This window comes from Saccopteryx bilineata, chromosome X (assembly GCF_036850765.1).
Source record: "Saccopteryx bilineata isolate mSacBil1 chromosome X, mSacBil1_pri_phased_curated, whole genome shotgun sequence".
Taxonomy (NCBI): domain Eukaryota; kingdom Metazoa; phylum Chordata; class Mammalia; order Chiroptera; family Emballonuridae; genus Saccopteryx; species Saccopteryx bilineata.
The window spans coordinates 12500673-12521130 of NC_089502.1; the positions used below are offsets into that span (position 1 = coordinate 12500673).

The 20458-nt window shown below is 37.2% G+C and overlaps 1 protein-coding gene across 1 annotated transcript; it reads left to right on the plus strand.

Moving 5' to 3' along the window:
• The first annotated feature begins 1089 nt into the window (after positions 1–1089).
• Positions 1090–5000, plus strand: RAP2C (RAP2C, member of RAS oncogene family). Its single transcript, XM_066249399.1, has 3 exons — positions 1090–1305; positions 1439–2233; positions 4688–5000. Exons 2-3 carry the CDS (start codon positions 1961–1963, stop codon positions 4964–4966), a joined length of 552 nt encoding a protein of 183 aa, XP_066105496.1. The 5' UTR covers positions 1090–1305; positions 1439–1960; the 3' UTR covers positions 4967–5000.
• The last annotated feature ends 15458 nt before the right edge of the window (positions 5001–20458 follow it).

Sequence of the window (20458 nt, forward strand, 5' to 3'; positions counted from 1 at the left end):
TCAGCTGGCCATGGAGTCTCACAGGTTTCTAGGTGCATGCTTGAATCAAAAAGTGAGTGAAATATCTTAAATATAACCTATTTTTCTGGACTGTGGATTTAAGTTTAGAAATAGAAAGTTGGCAGAGGGAAAGACATGTAAGAAATACCAATTTTATCTAAAAATAGAAACTTAGTGTTTAACACCAGAGTCCTTTCCTTTGGAATTTCAATGATTATGAAGGATGTCCGCTAAAACAAACTTTAACGAGGAAAGGCCAGCTTGCAAATTGCTGTGCATACAGATAATAAAAGGCTATAAGAAGTTAGTCTGCAGGAATAAACAATTTGCAATCAACTCTGCCCTGAGTGTTTGTTACCTTTTCCTGCTGTCTTTCCTGCTCTGTAGCTGTTGGAATCAAACAGAGGCAAAGCTGAATTAAAGTACCTGTAAAGTGTATTTGTGATCCTTTTGTTGTCTGAGCCTTGTGACAAGGAAGAGGAGTGACTTTGACATTTGGTGGTAGAGTCAAGGCAGACTTCCTAGATGATAAAAGAACTTATCAGGCACAGCTAGGTAAAACATATCACATTTGAAATCAGAGCAATAGTGAAATCCAAGGGTAGTTTGCACGCATTTGTTAGAAAAAATATGAGTCTGGAAGAAAGAATCAGCAAAGAGAATAAACTTTCTTGGTTGTTTTATTTTCACTGCCACTTCTAGTACAGGCATGTTTTTGCGTTCTCCCAGTCGATAGATTATTACTGGATATCCTGTACAGGCCAACGAACCTATCGAGTCCTCAGACTGGGTTGAGAGTGACTGACACGCGGAGGAACTTCAATGACTTTGGGGTGGGATTGTCAGCAGCCGCAGACGCAGGAGCAGCAGCAGCGGGCCGGCGGGGAAAGGAAGGAGGCTGGAGGTTCTCAGAGAGGCCCTTTGCCAAGGCTATAGCAAAGACCAAAAACAATCTTCAACCCTCTTCCTCACCAGAGCGCCGCCCCAGCGCCACCCGCCCCGTTCCTAAGAGGTGGGACTTTCCGTACCGGAAGTGATCCAGTACAGTCTTGGAGAACTAGGGCAACTCAGACAGTGTGTCAGGGAAACCCTTCCGGGTGTGTGCTGGGGGTGGGGGGTGGGGGGTGGGTGAGAAAAAAAAGGTGGGTTTGCCCGGAGTCTCTCTGCGGCCGCCGCCGCCAGGACGGCACCCGCCCACTCCCCGAATAGCCGCGCTGGGGCGGCGGTGAGACCGAGGGGCCAGCCCCTGGCCATGGCCTTGGCTTGACAGAGCCTTCCCGGTGGCCTGCGGCTGCTGAAAGCAGGGTAAGCGGCGGCGGCGGCGTTGGAGGAGGCAGCTGGGTCCTGGAGGGAGCTGGGTATAGGCGACAGCCAGGGCTGCTGGTTTGGGGCAGGCAGGGGTCAAGCGAGTAACATGTGCCCCTTTCTCCCGTCACAGGCCGGACGACGCCCGCGGGAGCCGCGGCCCAGAGACCCGTCCGGCGACAGTGACTGGAGCAGAGCCCACAGGCCTGGGCCCGCTCAGCTGCGAGAGCAGGAAGCGGGGTCCCTGGGCCCCTTTGTGTGAAGGGTGGGGGAGAGGTGCGAGCAGCCCCTGACTGCGGGCTCCTCGGACGCCCCGCCAGATCTGCGGCCTCCAGCCATTGCCTCCGAGAGACGAGTTTCATCTCCCCACCCTTGTTGAGCTTCTCCAGTAATGCCCTCCTCCCCACGCTCTCTGGGCTTCAGTTCCTATAGGAGGGGCATTACCATCCCATCCCCACCCCTCCACCCCCACGCTCTGCCTTCTCCCCTCCCCCGCCTTTAACTTCCTCTTCTTCCCCAGTTGGGCCCTCTGCTTCTCTGCACTCTTCTCCCGAGTTCGCAGATTTCCGCCCACCTTCCGCCTCCCCAAGGCGCGCCTCAGCTAGCGGGGCGTTCTTTTTCCTCTGTGGTGTGGGAGTTAGTGAAGGTGAGACTCATGAGGGAATACAAGGTAGTGGTGTTAGGAAGCGGAGGGGTTGGCAAATCTGCCCTGACTGTGCAGTTTGTCACTGGGACTTTCATTGAGAAATATGACCCCACCATTGAAGATTTCTACCGCAAAGAGATCGAAGTGGACTCTTCCCCGTCCGTGCTGGAAATTCTGGACACTGCGGGAACTGAACAGTTTGCCTCCATGAGAGATCTCTACATCAAAAACGGCCAGGGTTTCATCCTGGTTTATAGTCTCGTTAATCAACAGTCTTTTCAGGTAACCAAACCAAGTCTTGTAATTTGTTAAAAGGGGGTGTGGTAATCCTACTTTTACTTCTGGTTTACTTGAACCTTGCGTTGAAGACTATGTTTTGCTTTTCAAAGTTAGACATGGCGCATTCTTAATGTTACCTCTCTCACGAGAAAGTATTGGGCTATTTCTATAGAGAGTAGTAAAATAACAACCGTCAACAAATATTTTAAAGTTATTTTTCATTCAAAGAAAAGTGAAAACGAAATGGGTTAGTCCGTATATATTTAGTTTGCTATGTAACTTTCTGAAGTTGCGTATTCAACAAGTATTGATTGATATACTCAACAAAACAACATTAATAGATAACCTTGGGTAAATAGAGCACTTTGGAAGGAAAATTATGTAAAATCGAATATCTGTTGCATGTATAACTCCTCTGGCTGCTTCTTCCACCCCAAACCCTCCCTCTCTCACCCAAGTTTCTCAACCAGATTCATAAATCTTAGTGCTGCGACATGAACTCAAGACTTGCCTTCGAGGCATTTTACTTGTAACATTTGAAGGAAAAGTTACTTATTGAAAAGACTGGTACTTGGAATTCAGAACTAACAAAAATGTAAAATGACCCTCCTTTTTTGCAGCTATCTAAATTGATTCTGATAGCAATCAGTGTATTTGTAGAAAATATGTGGATCTGGGAACACTGAACAAGTGCAGATTTTTAACCCTGGCTGGGTGACCAAACTGGAGATGGTCCACTTTCCTTGGAAAACCTGTCCCGTCCTCCATTGGGAAACAGACTGAAAGTTTAACATTACTTTAAAAGATTCAATAAATGTTGCTATTTATACCTTGAAAATAACCTCATATATTGACCTGTTATGTTGACCTCCATTGCTTTAGGAAATGTATATTTTTCTGTATTTAAAGATATTCTCTAAAGTTGCTTACTTAAGAGACATTAAGTACTTTAGTCAAGCTAATGTGCTAATTCCACTTTTCTTAGTATTTTAAAATACTGTAGTGAACTTTTTCAGTAACTGGATATAGTATAGTACTTCAGGATTTTTATATTGTAAACATAAGTTATGGGTAAATGAATTGGTTATATTGAGCAGACTCAGTTTTATCTTATGTAGGCTTAAATTCTAAAGCAATAGTCTCATAAAAGCATTTTCCCAAAAACAGTACTAAAGGCACTGTTTGGCAGGCATTTTCTTTCTGACGGATTCTTGGGAGATTTGCTATTCTATTAGCTGACTCTCTTGGGGCGGGAAGTCTTTTGAAGTGTTTTCCATACAATATCAGTGATATCTGCTTTTGTTATAGCCATTAAATATGGAGTGAAAAATCAATAGAGACCTAAATTCTTTTAAACCTAAATGCCATAAATTTGGATTCTCAGCTGAACTTAGGTTTCCATGAAGACAAGGAAAAGAAGCTTAACCTTGAACTAACTGGATTGATACATGATTAAATACAATTGTTGCAAATATCAAATAACTGTGGTTCTGTAATTTTCTCAGTCCCCTCATTTTCCTTCATCCTACATGTGAATATTCTGTTTATTGTAACTACTTAAATACATGTTTATATTTAAGTTAAACTTTTTACATTATGAAAAATTAAAAAAAATATGTTAGTATAAATCTATAATACTGTCTTTAATCAAAGATTCCTTAGAGTTGATGGTATTAGAGTATTGCTAAAGCTTTCATATTTTGTAATTAATTGTGATTACTTAGAGAAAGTAATACACTTGGGAGAAATTTCAAGTTGTACACCCAAGTATAGGTAAAGAAAAAAATGTCTTTTTCCCACCCAGATGCCTGCCTGCCTGTCTCTTCCAGGAGCTGCTCCTTGTTATAGTAGTTTCTATTATATTTAAGTGTATTTTAAAGTGTTTGATTTTACTGCAGTAAAAATATACCATTAAATTTAAAATGAAGTATGCAAGTATATGAATCTATTTTTAACTTTGGTCATCTAGGCATGACACAGTGTTTTTGTTTCCACCTTAAAAACCTTTCTCTCAAGCACTCTTGCTAAATGGCTTAGGAATGCATAAATGCTGCAGTCCTGTACTAGAATATCAGGTGTTAAGAAGACTAAGGACAAACTGATAGGTTGAAGGAGATGGCCAAACACTTTTATGTATGAATGGATTCATAATATTTGGGAACTTACTTTTTCAATCAATTTAGACTGTGGGAAAGAAATGATTAAATGAATCCTAAGGTTAGTGTACAACCTATATTTTATATTCTTGACAGACATCCAGCAGGTATGGTGTGGAAATTGTCTAGTTCCTACTTCACTGGGGAAAATGACATTTTCTCTATTTGGATGTGTGGTTTTATTTTGGATTCAGCTTTCTATACCTATTGAAGGATGAGTTCTTGTGAGATTGTAATACTTCTGTTATGGTTATGCAAACAGCCTAATTCTTTTTCTTTCTTTTTGTGATTGTTTGAATAGGATATCAAGCCAATGAGAGATCAGATTGTCAGAGTGAAGAGATATGAAAAAGTCCCACTAATCCTAGTAGGAAATAAAGTGGATCTGGAACCAGAGAGAGAGGTTATGTCTTCAGAAGGGAGAGCTCTGGCTCAAGAATGGGGCTGTCCTTTCATGGAGACATCGGCAAAAAGTAAATCAATGGTGGATGAACTTTTTGCTGAGATCGTCAGGCAAATGAACTATTCATCCCTGCCAGAGAAGCAAGATCAGTGTTGTACAACTTGTGTTGTCCAGTAAAAAAGATAACCTCAATCATGGCCATACCGAGCAGGTTAGTTATTGATGGAATATAATGAACCAGAGAGTGTTTTGTTTTGATCAAGTATAGCAAAGCTGGTTAATATTAATTCACATTGCACCACTGTAATTTTTTTTTATTTTTAAAATAACATTTCCCTTTGAACAAAATAGTCAACATTCAATGCAGAAAATCTGAAAAATGCAAATAAGGGAAACAAAGGTAAGAAATTGCTTATATTCCAATCATAAGATTTATGTTTTAAAGTGAGTTACTGTTTTTCTATCTGCTTGATTGATAACATTCCTTTGGGGGCTGGTGAGTTAAAGGTAATACACCTTTTCAGTGTTTTGGTGATTTAGCACCCTGAATGTACAGGAGAGCATTCAATAGTAATTTTTTTTTAAATGATTGGTTTTGTTTTCTACACTTTTCTATTCTGGGCTACTATAATTGAAATCATCAATTTACTAATCACCCAAATGCTTGACTGAACAGAATGATTATTTAATCAACTTTATCTGTACCTGGCACTTGAAGAACTTAAGTGACCTCTGATAAGAACAAGCTACATTGCTATAATGTACGTTGACTTCATTGTGAATATATGGTCCAGATGAGAATCTGACAAAGTCACCTGTGTTGTGTTAGCAGGAACAGTCCCAAACCCAGGAAACATTTTTATTTATTTTAATAAATAACAAAGTTAATTTAAAAAATAACAAACCTTCAATTTTTTATTGAGTTAAATGATAAAACTTATTGAACACTTAAACTGAGATTATTTTATTCATATTAGGATTCTTAAGTCTGGATTGTAATTGGTCAGATAAACTCACTTAGACAGTAACATTTAGATAATGAGACAAAACAACCTGGATGACTGAGAAACCACAGCAAATGCCAGATTAGTCTGACAGTATCAGAAATGGAATTGATTGTCTTAAGCCAAGACTGACCTCAAGTCTAGGAGGCAACGTTGCAAATGGCAACAGACATTTCAGATTGCAGTGATGATTTCTAATCAAAGGTCTGGCTTCATATGTGCTCCTTGGACAAAAAACTAACAGTCCCTAATTTATCTCTTGAGACAAGATATTCTGTCAGGTAGTGTAATCTTTGAAAAAGAAGGATGACAACAGTACTGTATTCAAAATTTTTTCACTCATCAGCTTTGCAGCATACCAGAATATGATGGAAACTTATTTTCTTATAGCTAGCTACATCTGTTACCTTATAAAGTCACTGTTCATACTATAGTCAGCATTGTTTTGTTGATAATGTCTCACAGCATAATCTTTTGAGATAAGAATAGACCTATGTAGGTGATGGAGTCTCATGTTCTTGTTTCCCTAATCTATCAAACTATAAACCAGCTTCAAATTTGAGCAAGTTTTATGTAGTGATTATTTCTTCACTATTATGCTCTGTTTCTTTATTTGACAATTTTAACTGGGAAAATGATAGAAGTGTACATGTTTTTGTTCTATCGTTTATATATTGAAAAAAATAACCAGCTCTCACATATGTTCCCAGTTTTGTTTCCATCATTATTGTAGATAGCTATGGAAAGCAAACAGAATACAATTGGTCTGATACATATAGTGAGCCAATTGTCTCAGTCAAATTGGCAATTTCTAAAACTATTTTTAAGTCTTTCTTATTCTTGGTTATTTTTTAGTTTATTTTATAACTTTAGTGACTAAATTACTTTTAATTTGTTACCTACAGGAATGACTTTTTTTTATATTTCAAGCCAACTCTGTTTACATTTTTGTTAACTAATGTACTAAAAATAAGAAAATATTAATACCGATAATTTCTAATTTTTATAATAATGGGTCAAGTTGCCTGTGTAGTTTTTCTATTAGGTTTTCATTTTTGTAGTGAGAATACACTATGGAAAATGAAAGTCATGAAATAAAATACCTAATCAGCTTAATTTCTGAAAATATTAAAGGGAATTTCCTGACCAAGATCTTTTAGTACAAAATACATTATATGCATTTTTTTTTCTGCCATCAGAAAAATAAGATTGAACTGATGTGTATGGACATCTGTTATCTGAGGTTCAGAAAGTTTGTGGTTGTGCTTGCTTGCTCACTGTATATCTAAAAAAGGAGGTGAGGAATTCTGTAGCTTGAGTCATGAAACAAGTCTGTCAGTCCCAGGTCTAGATTGAAGATCAAACTTTGACACATAAAGGTGATTTGAGAAATGCTTGTCCTTAATATTTAGTGTAGAGTACCTTATCCAAGTTAGAAATCATAAAACTTAAGTAAGTCAGAGGGACAGTGATTGTCATAAATTATTTTTTCTTAATTGAGGAGGAAAATTTATTAATGCTCTAAGAATTGCTTCTGATAATTTCTCATGTTTATTTCTTACCATCTTTCAATTTGGATCATCAGTATTTTGTCCAACAACAGTTCTTTTTCTACATGGCTCCCATGATTGTTTCCTAACCTTTCAACCTCCCAGTGGCAGTAATCTTAGTGTAAGTTTGGATTCAAGGCCAGATTCTTTATGTACAGCTTTCATGGCTGATTTTCTTACTGACCGGAGGAGCCTGCTATCAGTGTTTTGAAGGACTTCTTTTACTGTGCTGCAGCAGTATAGTAGATACCCAGGTCATTGTTGCAGCCCTGTTTTGCTTTTACTAACTACATCACAGTTCCTCTGTGTTGGTATGAATAATTGAAAGATTGCTATTTTGGTATATATACTGTTGTTGAGAATAATGGATGTTTTGTTAATCTCATCATATAATAAAATAAGTAAATCACTGTGCTGTGGGGGGTGAGGGAAAGGAGAAACCACATCCAATTAGAGCTGCTTTCTCAATATTCTGGGGATTTTTTTTTTTTTTTGAGATGCGTTATAGGATGTTTAGCAGCATCCCTGTACTAGATGCCAGTACCATACATCCCATCTCAAGTAATGACAAGGAAAAATATCCTCAAGCATTGCCAAATGTCTCCAAGGGGGCAAAATTTCCCCTGGCTAAGAACCACTAAGTCAAAAAAATTGGGGAGCAGTAGCATTTAAGTCAGGCCTTAAAGAATAGGAGGATAGGCCCTGGCTGGTTGGCTCAGTGGTAGAGCGTCGGCCTGGTGTGCAGAAGTCCCGGGTTCGATTCCCGGCCAGGGCACACAGGAGAAGCGCCCATCTGCTTCTCCACCCCTCCCCATCTCCTTCCTCTCTGTCTCTCTCTTCCCCTCCTGCAGCGAGGCTCCATTGGAGCAAAGATGGCCCGGATGCTGGGGATGGCTCCTTGGCCTCTGCCCCAGGCACTAGAGTGACGCCCCAGAGGGGCAGAGCATCGCCCCCTGGTGGGCCAGACGCTGGGGATGGCTCCTTGGCCTCTGCCCCAGGCACTAGAGTGGCTCTGGTCGTGACAGAGCAACGCCCCGGAGGGGCAGAGCATCGCCCCTGGTGGGCAGAGCGTCGAGCCCCTTGGTGGGCGTGCCAGGTGGATCCCAGTGGGGCACATGCAGGAGTCTGTCTGACTGTCTCTCCCCGTTTCCGGCTTCAGAAAAAAAAAAGAATAGGAGGATAGGAGGATATGGTTGAATGACAAAGTTGAAGAACTGATTCTAAACAGAGGGAATGACAAAAAGGAGTAAACTAGTGTCCTAAAAGAGTCTGTTGGTTCTCTGAAAGGAAAGTAGGAAGTTAGGTAAAGTTACCTCTTAAACATTACCCCTTAAATTTTGATAAATAGCTTTTTGGCAAATAGAATTTTTTTAAGATTACTTTTCATGGATTCCTTTATCCCAGTCCAATATCAACAAAAGATGTGTGTGTGTGTGTGTGTGTGTGTGTGTGTGTGTGTGTGTGTGTGATAGATAATGTGTTCTTGGGTGTGGTTTGAAGATCTCCTGCAAGATTTGATAGTGTTTTTCTGCATGTATTATGGAAAGTGTTCTTCCAACGAGGGTAAATGATGCATAAGTACACCAAATACCAGGAATCAAGCTGAAAGAACAAAGATCATTATTTATGTCAGCCTCAGTTCATTATGTATGTCATCCTGAAGAAAAAGGGAGATTCTTGATTGAAGACTAGCACATCGTTTCACATGGCAGCAGCATACCCGGGATGGTAACAAAGGCTTCTGAAAGACTGAATCATTTATTAATGTCATTTTAGTCTAGAAATCTTATTCTAAGTACAGTGGAATTGACCAGTATTTAATTTTTTTAAATGTGTGGAATCAACTGTTTTTAATATTTTTTATCTTTTAACTAAGTGCAGTATGCTAGGGAGTTAGCAAATGGGAGGAGAAAAATTATGAAAATTAAATCACATTGTGTCCTTGAAGATGCTGGCATTTTCATATTCAAGTTAAATATTAATCATATCAGTAAGACACTGAGATGGAAGTTGTTGTAGAAATTACAGTTTAGATAGATACTTCCCCCCAGCCCTATTTTGCATATCACTTTGGGTAGGGAAAGTAGCTAATTTTATCTCATTTTTATTATTTATTTTTAATTGAATTTATTGAGGTGACAATGATTAACATAACTATACAGGTTTCAGATACCCAATTGTCTATAGTCCATATTGTGTGTTCATGACTTCACCCCCCATCACATCTTCGTCCATCATTATTTATCACCCCTATACCCTCCTCCTCTAATATTTAAACTTTTAATCCATTTTGAGTTCATTCTTGTGTATAGTGTAAAGAAGGTGGTCCAGTTTCATTTTTTTTGCACATATCTGTCCAAACTTCCCATTTAATTAAGGATGTAAGAGACCTATACTTGGAAAAATATAAGATATGAAGAAGAGAAATTAAAGAAGATACAAATAAGTGGGAGTGTATACCATGTTCATGGATAGGAAGAGTTAACATCATTAAAAGGTCCATATTACCCAAAGCAATCTATGATTCAACACGATTGCTATCAAGATACCAATGGTGTATTTCCCTGAACTAGAACAAATACTCCAAAAATTTATATGGAACTTCAGAAGACCACAAATAGCCACAGCAATCTTGAGAAAGAACAAAGTAGAAGCTATCATACTACCTGATATCAAACTATACTACAAGGCTATAGTAATTAAAACAGCATGGTACTGGCATAAAAACATACATATAGCTCAATAGAACAGAATATGTAGTCCAGAAGACAACCTATGCCTATACAGTCAATGAATATTTGATAAAGGAGGCAGAAATGTACTGTGGGGTAAAGACAGTCTAGTCAATAGGTGGTGTTGGAAAGTAGCTAATTTGAAATGGTCATTTGTCACATAATTCAAATAGATCCTGTGTGCATGGCTGCCCTAGGTAGAGGAAAAAGCCTGCTTTAGGGGTAGTGTGTACCAAAAAGATCTGTAATGGCCCTGGGGTAAAAGAGAGAACAGAGTTGTTTTGTTCTTTATGTCCCACTAATTCCACAGACATTTACTAACACCCACAAGGTTCACTGTTTGTGACCATTCAGAGCAGATAGGTGCCTAGTTAGACCTGCTCTGGTTATCTGGTGATTAGAATGACTTTTTGTGTCTCTGTTCCCTCTTTAATTGCTTCTTTTAATCTCAAGATTAGGCTTTTATTGCAGAATGAAATGCATGCGAGCCATTCGGTTTTACTCCATTACCTCTGTGGCTTAGAATGAACCATCAGTAGAATTAACAAAAATTGCATCATGGAGTTGGAGAATTGCCACTGAGGAAGTATTCTAGCCATACTACAGGAAGGATTCCCCTCATGAGATTACTTTTCATTGGAGTTCTAAAATCCAGAAGACAGTGCTAGTAAGAAAAAAATCTTGCCAAATACATACTCCCAAATTTGTTTGATTAGCCAGAATCAGGAATATTGGATACAGTAAATGCAATTTAAAGTTGAGGGGAGCATTACTCTACTTGGTCTAATTCAAAGTTAGCAGTTAGGACAAGATCATTGGATTCACTCTGTTGCTGCTCATTATCAGTGGCCATACTATTTGAGATCTCAGAATTGAGCTCCTCATGTTAATTTAGACTTAAAGAGAATTTAGGTCCAGACAAGAAAAATTGCTTATCCCTTCCTTCCTACCCTGGGTTCACTATAAACTTTGGGGTGCATGTTCTCATTAAAGTATTGTTTTAATTTCATTCAAGGATTCTATTGCATAGCTTCAGAATTTGCTCTTTGTGTTAAATGGGTGAAAGCACTTTTAATGACCAAGTCCTCCTACTCTACTGCCCCAATAAGCTTTATGATTATTATGCAAATTAGGTAGAGAAAATATTTAATTAAAAATAACTTCTATCAATGGAATTCTAGCCTGGTGTTTTGCCAAGATAACTAATATTTATCTTGGATATGAAAATGACAACATGATGGTTAACCTTTCTTTCTTTTTTTTTAGTTAAATCCCCAGAATATCATATGTCTAAATCTGGAAAAAACTAAAATCAATTATGATTTTACATTTATATTTGCTAAAAAGTATGTTAGCAATACAATTGTATATTTAGAAATGGTAAATGCAGCTAAGTTAAAAGGACATTCATAAACTGTTAAGCCTTTCAGAAGCCTTGTTAACAGCCCAAGCATTCTTCTGCCACGTGAAATGATGTGCTAATCATGAATCAAGAATCTCCCTTTTTCCTCATGCTGACATAAATAATGATCTTTGTTCTTTCAGTTTTGTATTTGGTATGCTTGTGTACCAATTTACCCCACTTGGGAGATCCTATTTCATAATTTCCTACACAAAAAGTTTGTACTATTGTTTAGAATTTTCTTTTTTTTAGGTACTCTTTCAAAACAAAATCTAATTAGAAAAAAATGAAAACAATTATACAAGAGTTTGAGCAAAGGCTTCCATAGTTAAGATTTGTTGGATGTCTTGTTAGAAACTTGATAGTGAGGACAAGGGTCACTTGTGTTCTATCTCAGAAGAAGCAAGTTATACTCTGGCAATGTGTCTGTGATATCCTGGGAATTAAAAAGTACAAGTTTGCCCCACTCCCTTTAAAGCCTCTAGAACAGTGGTAGTCAACCTGGTCCCTACCGCCCACTAGTGGGCGTTCTAGCTTTCATGGTGGGCAGTAGTGGAGCAACCAAAGTATATATAAATAAAAAGATAGATTTAACTATAGTAAGTTGTTTTATAAAGATTTATTCTGCCAAACAGCGAAAATCCGACATAAAGTACTTGGTAAGTAATTATTATTATATGCTTTAACTTGCTGTAACTGTGCTTTATAAATTTTATAAAGTAAAGTTACTTCCCTACTTTATAAATCACCATTACTGTGGAACCAGTGGGTGGTTAGAAAATTTTACTACTAACAGAGATACAAAAGTGGGCGGTAGGTATAAAAAGGTTGACTAACCCTGCTCTAGAATGTCTTTTCAATGAATGAGAGTTGTTAGTACATTGAAAATTTTACTGTCACAGTGAAAAGCAAAAGCATTCACATTTCACATTATGTGAAAGTCTATTCTGAGAGAGACCATCCTTTTCATTTAATGTAAGCTTTTGTTTTTGGATTTATTATATCAGACAATTAAAATTTATTACTCTTGAAAATAGCTAGTATTAATACTTTGTTTAATGGTATATCTGCTATTAAGATTGTTGAGTTTAAGCTGAAATTCATCTGTGTCTCTTAATTTCACTGGAGTGTTGTCATCCTATGGAATATTGATGGGCCAAATGTTAACTAGGTTTTTAGAGGGTGAGAAGTAATGCATGTATCACCTTTTATTTAATGTAGATCATGTTAATAAGCTGGTTTGTATTCTTAGTGTTTATTTTGGCTAGAAATAAATAATCACTACTTCCTCAATTTGATTTCAGAGAATGTCAACTATTAAATCATCACAATTTATGAATTTTGTAAGTTTTTTTTTGACAGAGTCAGAGAGAAGGGCAGATAGGACAGACAGACAGGAAGAGAGAGAGATGAGGAACATCAATTCATTTTTTTTTAAATTTTATTTATTCATTTTAGAGAGGAGGGGGGGGGAGAGAGAGAGAGAGAGAGAGAGAGAGAAGAGAAGAGAAGAGAGAGAGACAGGGGGGAGGAGCTGGAAGCATCAACTCCCATATGTGCCTTGACCAGGCAAGCCCAGGGTTTTGAACCGGCGACCTCAGCATTTCCAGGTCGACACTTTATCCACTGCGCCACCACAGGTCAGGCGAACATCAATTCATTTTTGTGGCATCTTAGTTTTTCATTGATTGCTCTCATATGTGCCTTGACCAGGGGTGGGGTGGGGCCACAATGGAGCCAGTGACCCCTTGCTCAAGCCAGCAACCTTTGGTCTCAATGCAGCGACCATGGGGTCATGTCTATGATCCCACGCTCAAGCCAGCAACCCTACGCTCAAGCTGGGGAGCCTGCGCTCAAGCTGGATGCACATGCACTCAAGACAGTGACCTCGGGGTTTCAAAACTGAGTTCTCTGTGTTCCAGTCTGATGCTCTATCCACTGAGTCACTGCCTGTTTAGGCACATATTAACAAGTTTTCACTGTTACAGAGACATAATCAAATTTGAAAATTCTAAATATATATGATTACTTAATTTGAGAAGTGTGGATTATAATTTATAGCAAGTTTATTAATTCTGATTAATTGAGGAAAGTGTTGTGTGGATTACTGAATAGTATTCCCAGATAATTGCACGTATAATGAAATACTGCTGTATTTAAGTAGGCATGAAAGGTAAATGAGTGTAAAAAATAAAATGGTCTTTAGTCTGGATATCAAAGATATAATCTTGGTCTTCTAGGAATTTATAACATAGTTGAGAAATGAAAAACTATCTTACATTTGCCATATAAGGTGCTTTCACATATTACCTTATGATATTTATCAGACATCTGGGGTATAATTTTTATCCTTATTTTAATAATGAGGAAACTGGACTTGCCCAAACTTAAATAACCAGCAGCTTAATTAACAATTTCCTTGAATAGAATTTTTTTATTTTAATTGGAAGAAAAGTTTTTATAATTTCTAAAGAGGCAAACTTTATGTAATTTTTCTAATGTATTTAGGTGACAAAATTACAGTAATAATGAGTGGAGATACATTTTCAAAAAATAATTATTTTTATGATAAAGCTTCTAAAGAAGGGTTCTCAGGCTGTTTGAATACAAATAGAAGTGTAGTTGTCAAATGAAATTAAAATTATGCAGTATAAACAGTGGTAGAGTCCTTAGATGATCTTATATTGCTTTCACTTGGCATTCTTTCATAGTTTCTCTCCTACTCTTTGTTTCTGGCTTTAATTAACAATTTTTACATTAAACACAAATGTAATTACACTCTCCTAGAAGCTGTTTGAGACCAAAAAGGACATTGTGTCTGAATAATAGTCTTTTACCTCTTGGTATTAATTAGACTTCTCTTTCAGAAGTCTATCAACTGAAAGACTGAGACATCCCAATCATAGAAGTTTCTATGTTGAAAACATGTCCAGAAGCAGATCAGAGTAAGAAGTATGAACTACTGTAACATTGGCGAGTTTTATACTGTAGGGTCTTTTAAACCAATAAGAACATTTAAAAAATATTGTATGAACTATGATATAAGCATAAAACATACTATTATTTAAAAAATAAACCGGAGTTGTTGCATGCATGCAGTTTATTATATCGAATGCATCATTAGAATGTTTGTATTTTTTTCTTTTTTAAGATCCCTTCTAGTTCTGATATTCCACTATCTGACAGGATGGGTCTTTATTTCTTTATTTTATTTTATTATTTTATTTTAAGAGAGAGAGGAAGGGAGAGAGAGGGTAAGAAGCACCAACACATTGTTGGTTTCACTGTAATTGTGCACTGATTGCTTCTAGGAGAGGGAGGAGAGAGTGAGGAGCACCAACTTATAATTGCTCTCAGTTTATTTATGCATTGATTGCTTCTCCTATGTGCCTTGACCAGAGCTGTGTCAGTATTCCCTTGTTCAAGCCAGAGACCTTAAGCTTTTCACTCCAGTGACCTTTGGACTCAAGCTGGTGAGCTTTATGATTGTGTGGACGATTCCCTCACTCACTCCAGTGGCCCCGTGCTGAAAGTCCACAAGCCCACAATTAGAGTCACAAACGAGTGACCCCCATGTTCGATGTTGATGCTTTATCCACTGCACCACCACTGTTCAGGTGGAGTTTTCCTATTTTTTTAATGACCTTTTTGGACCACAGAAAATTACCTTTTTAAATATATATATTTAAAGACTTTATTCATTTTAGAGAGAGACAGAGAAAGAGAAGGGGGGGAGGAGCAGGAAGCATCAACTGCAGTAAGTGCCTCGACCAGGCAAGCCCAGGTTTTCGAACCAGTGACCTCAGAGTTCCAGGTCTTTGCTTTATCCACTGCACCACCACAGGTCAGGCCAGAAAATTTCTTTTTTACTTAAAATGATGATGAACACAGGAAAATTCTACCTTAAGATAGTTATTCTGATACCTGCCCAGTTGGCTCAGTGGTAGAGAGTCAGCCCAGCATGTGGCTGTCCTGGGTTCAATTCCTGGTCAGGGCACACAGGAGAAGCAGCCATCTGCTTCTACACTTCCCCACCCTTCCTTCTCTCCCTTCTCTCTCTCTCTCTCTCTCTCTCTCTCTCTCTTTCTCCCCCTCCTCCCTTTACTTTCCCCTCCCACAGCGATGGCTCCATTGGAGCAATTTGGCCTGGGCACTGAGGATGGCTCCATGGCCTCACTTCAGGCCCTAAAATGGCTCTGGTTGCAACAGAGCAATGGCCCCACATGGGCAGATTATTTCTGCCTAGTGGGCTTGCCGGGTGGATTCTGGTCTGGTGCATGTGGGATCTTTCTCTGCCTCCTTGCTTCTCACTTAAGAAAAATACAAAAAAAAAATGTTATTCTGATACCAGTTCCATGTGTCTGTACATCTGTTGTCAGGGTTCTCATTTTAAATGGCATTCTATGTTTCTATAGTTTTATGACATTTTTCTCTTAATTGCAGATAAAACTCAGAGGAAATTTGCACAGATGCTGCTTTGGAGAACTTTACAACCTGGGTTGCAGAACTGAGCCTTGGTAAACCTGTCTCTTTTACAGCATGTTGCCATACATCTAATTAAGTGCATAAGGTCTTTGGCCTTCAAGATCCATTGACCTTAAATTGGAATGCTTAGCACGTTTACCATGTGTTTAAAATCTATTCTTTAGTAATCAGTCTTTTTGTAGCTTTCTAAGTTCTTAATATGGCTAATATGCAAGAATTAATTTTTAATATTTTAATTGATTTCTTTAATCAGTTTCTCAACTTGTATTTATTAAATACTCAAACTCAGTATTACCTACTCAATGCCTTTTAAAAGAAAGTTATAATGGAGAAAAAAATTGAGCCTTAAACAAATGGTTACTTCTGTATATTACCTCGCGCCAGTGCTTCATTCTATTTGTAAAATTTCTCCTTTCAATGGTTGGTTAATACTTTGAGACTTTGTTTACGTGTGGCAGTGTTGTAAAAAGAAATTAAAAATCATATTTTACCTGTATGGATAAAATATCCCTTTTCTTCAACTGCAGTTTGTGAAGTTTTTGTAGTTAACATGTTCTGAAAGTTAAAATTGATATTTGAAATTGACTGTAGAGCATTTAGCTGAAGAGTTAAACTGTTTGATTCCATTAGGTTTTCACATGTGTTAATCTCATTTACAGTATCAAATTGCAGCAGTAACATTTTCTCCTTTCTGTTAAGTTCTAAATTTAGTTATGACCTAATTAGCAATGCCTTTGAAAAGGGATATTGTATCCATGGTAAATTAATTGTATACCTAAACAGAGATAGCTCAGCTTTGCCTGTGAGGCTTGTAATTGATATCTAATAGACTTCTGCACATGTAAAATTGAATTCAAGTAAAATCATATACACTTTCTAGTTCTTAATATTTGTCTTTCCAAATAATAGTTTAAAGCAATATTTGTTAAAATTTTCTTGCACTATCACAATTGCTTTTTAGTTATTTTGAAGAAGCATGTTCTTAGTAGAGACAAAAATCTGTGTAACAGGAGGAAGGATAGCGCCAAGTCTCTGGGCTTTTGTTTTTTTCTTTTTTCTTTCTTCTTTTCCCCTTTCCTTCCTTCCTTCCTTCCTTCCTTCCTTCCTTCCTTCCTTCCTTCCTTCCTTCCTTCCTTCCTTCCTTCCCTCCCTCCCTCCCTCCCTCCCTCCCTCCCTCCCTCTCTCCCTCCTTTCTTTCTTTTTTATTCTTTTGTTTTCTTTCTTTATTTATCTTTTATTTCCTTCCTTCCTTCCTTCCTTCCTTCCTTCCTTCCTTCCTTCCTTCCTTCCTTCCTTCCTTCTTCTTCTTTCACATTTTTTTCTTGCAAATGTGCTTCTAAAAGCCATTGCCTTCCACGTTGTTTACCTAATCAGCACATTTTGTCAGAATACTTGAACATTTTATCAGTAACACAGGTTTAGAAATAGAAAGGAAACTTATATAATCTTTTGGTTCAGTTTTAACATCATGACAAGTGCTTTTTCTAGCAATGATTAATAATTTTTGTAAGTTTGACAGTATTTTGTTGTTGGGTTTTTATTTGATTTAGCTTGTGCATTTAATTTGCAGAAATCAGTACCTGTAGCTCACCTACTGCACCAAAGTTCTCGATTTTAGGAGCCCAGCTTTAGTCATTTGAACATGCTTCTAAACAAAACAAAACAAAACAAAGAAACTATACTTTTCATCTATAATAATAGCTCACTAACGTTGCCAAGGAAAGCTCTAATATATGCAGTGATAGTTTATGGAAGGGTGTGATGATTTTAAATTTATATCATGTGTGATGTTTGAATAAACTGATATCTACACTCATGTGTTTTATTGGTCAGCATCATCATTAATTATTGCATAGAAATTAATTAAACTTTTGATTTCCTTTTTTTAAGTCGTTGCATTTGATTCCTGATCAAATTCCCTCAAAGTAAACTCTTGATCTTAAATTTTGAATTTTATGGTGACATTGTAAGGGTGGATGGAGGCAATTGAAACATTGCTTTTTATTTATTAACTGCTTGAAATGAAGACCTAATTTAAGTTTGCACTTTAATACCAAATTTAGAACCAAATACTCAAACAACAGTCAAAATAGGTTAAGGGATTGTGGTTCATCTTTATTAGCTGTGTGAAATTCTAGAGGAATCAAATAATTCATGATGATTTAAATTTTCTGCATATGGATTTTTTAAAACAGAGGTTTTTTCCTATGGATAGATCTCATTCTCATTCCCTTTCTCTTTCTCTCTTTCTCCTCCCCTTCCGCTCCTTCTCTCCTTCCCTTTCCCCTTCTCTCTTTTCCTCCCTCCCTTCTTATATTTATCTCTTACTAACTTCAGCAGCAAATTTAACTTGAATTCACTTAAGATAACAGGAATCAGGGGAAAGTGATTTAAAGTTGGTTTCTCCAGCACATTTTAAGAAAAGGGACCAAAAGTTATTATAGCTTCCTCAATAGATTGCATGTCAAGTTGCTTATTAGGAAAATAAATTAACATTAAATGCAATATCTGTCTCGTCTTTACTATGATATTTGTTTAGGAGTTGTTCAAATGACTGCAGTAGGGCTCTGCAAATAAAATCATGTAGCCTATTATCATGGATCTGATGTACTGTAACTTTATCAATGAAAGTTAAAAATCTCAAATAACAAATACAAACATTGAACAATGACCTATAAAGATTTGTAAAAGTAAAATTTTTCCAATAGAGTTCATTCTTGTCATTTTGTAAGACGACCCTGCAGTCCACCTGTTTGTAACTTTTTTAATAAAATAGACATCTGTATTACTGAGGTTGATTTCTTGAATTATTTGGTGTGTTGCTACTTTTTCTTGATTTGCTAGTTTGTAAGTCCCTTTTTCATAACTGAAAGTCATTACTTTTTATCAAAAATGATAATGGGTATTACAGTACCTATTTAAATAAATTAAATGTTCACTTATGTCCTTAGTCATCATTCTGGCATATGTGGGAAAAACTGAGATATATCTTAAAATGTACATTCAATCAACTAAATAGCAAAAAAAATAGAAATTATAAATAATATGTAAAAAACAATAATGTGTATAGAGAAAGTGGTCTCACAAATCTGGCAGGGAGTGTCCAAGTATAGGTAATTTCAGATGGTATTAAACAATTTAAATTTTGAAACGCTGAATAAATTAAGAAAACTAAACATAATTAAGTTATCATTTTGTTTTATCCAATGAAAAGTTTGATAATCTGCATAAGTCAATATTTTTAAATTGTTAACTGAATAGATATTTTTTAACCTCAAAGATTTTTAAACCCTTAATATTTTATTTAACTTGAACAGTTCTGTCTGAATGAATATGGACTGGATTATTTTTTTTGTAAAAATGCACCTGTTTATATATCTATATCATAATATATAGAAAATGCATTATTGTTTATTACTATTGATTATTGGCCCTTAACTCGGTGCCAAACACCCCATGTATACTGTACCAGATCCTGCCTTTGAAGTCCAAAAACCCTTTTCTACAATGGAGGCACTTATGATTTCAGGGCCCTCTCCCTTGTTTTCCACTGAAGGAATAGTATTCCTTTTACCAGCAAGGTCAACTTTTTTTTTGGAGGGGGGAGTAAAGAAAGATTTATTGACTAAGAAGGTAGCAACCAAGATGTGAGACTTTGTAGTGCCTCAAATCTATCTTAATACATTATTCATGCTTCCTTTATGTCAAGGGAAGAGGAAATGGGAAGTGCAATAGATGATTGACAACCACTGACATCTGGTCACCAGCAGGGGTCTGAGAAATTTTGCATAGGGTTACTGCAAATCTTTTATAAATAATCATTATTTTTGTACATACTTCTCTGATAAGGGGCTGTTTTTGTGAAACTGAAGCAAGCAGAAATCTTTTAATGATTAGTATTGTCTATATACAAGACTAAGCGGAAGCCTGAGGGCCATGGGAACAAAGTAGACTTGAACAAGATGGAATTAACACAGCTGGGGCAATTCATTTCATTTTAATTACCTTCTTTTCGTTGTTCACCTCTCGATCTTGAGGAAAACAGGGCAACTGGGTTCTGCTTCAATTAAGAGGGAGGATTAGTTTTAAGATGAAGTCAGAGTTGTATGCCCATTGTATCCCTCTTATCAGGCTCTTACAATGTTACATGCCCACCTTTTTTTCTATGGTCCCTGAGTAAAGTCAACATTTTTAACCAACTGAATAATAACAGAGAGAGAGGATGAGAGGATGGAATGAGGTAAGACATAAGACAGGGGTCAGGAACCTATGGCTTGCAGGCCATATGTGGCTCTTTTGATGGCTGCATCTGGCTTGCAGACAAATCTTTAATAAAAAAATATTAACATTAAAAATATAAAACATTCTCATGTATTACAATCCATTCATTTTCTACCGCTCATGTTCATGGTTGTGGGTGGCTGGAGCCAATCACAGCTGTCCTCTAGGACAACACCAAATTTTTATTGGATAATGTGTAAGGTACACGGGTCATT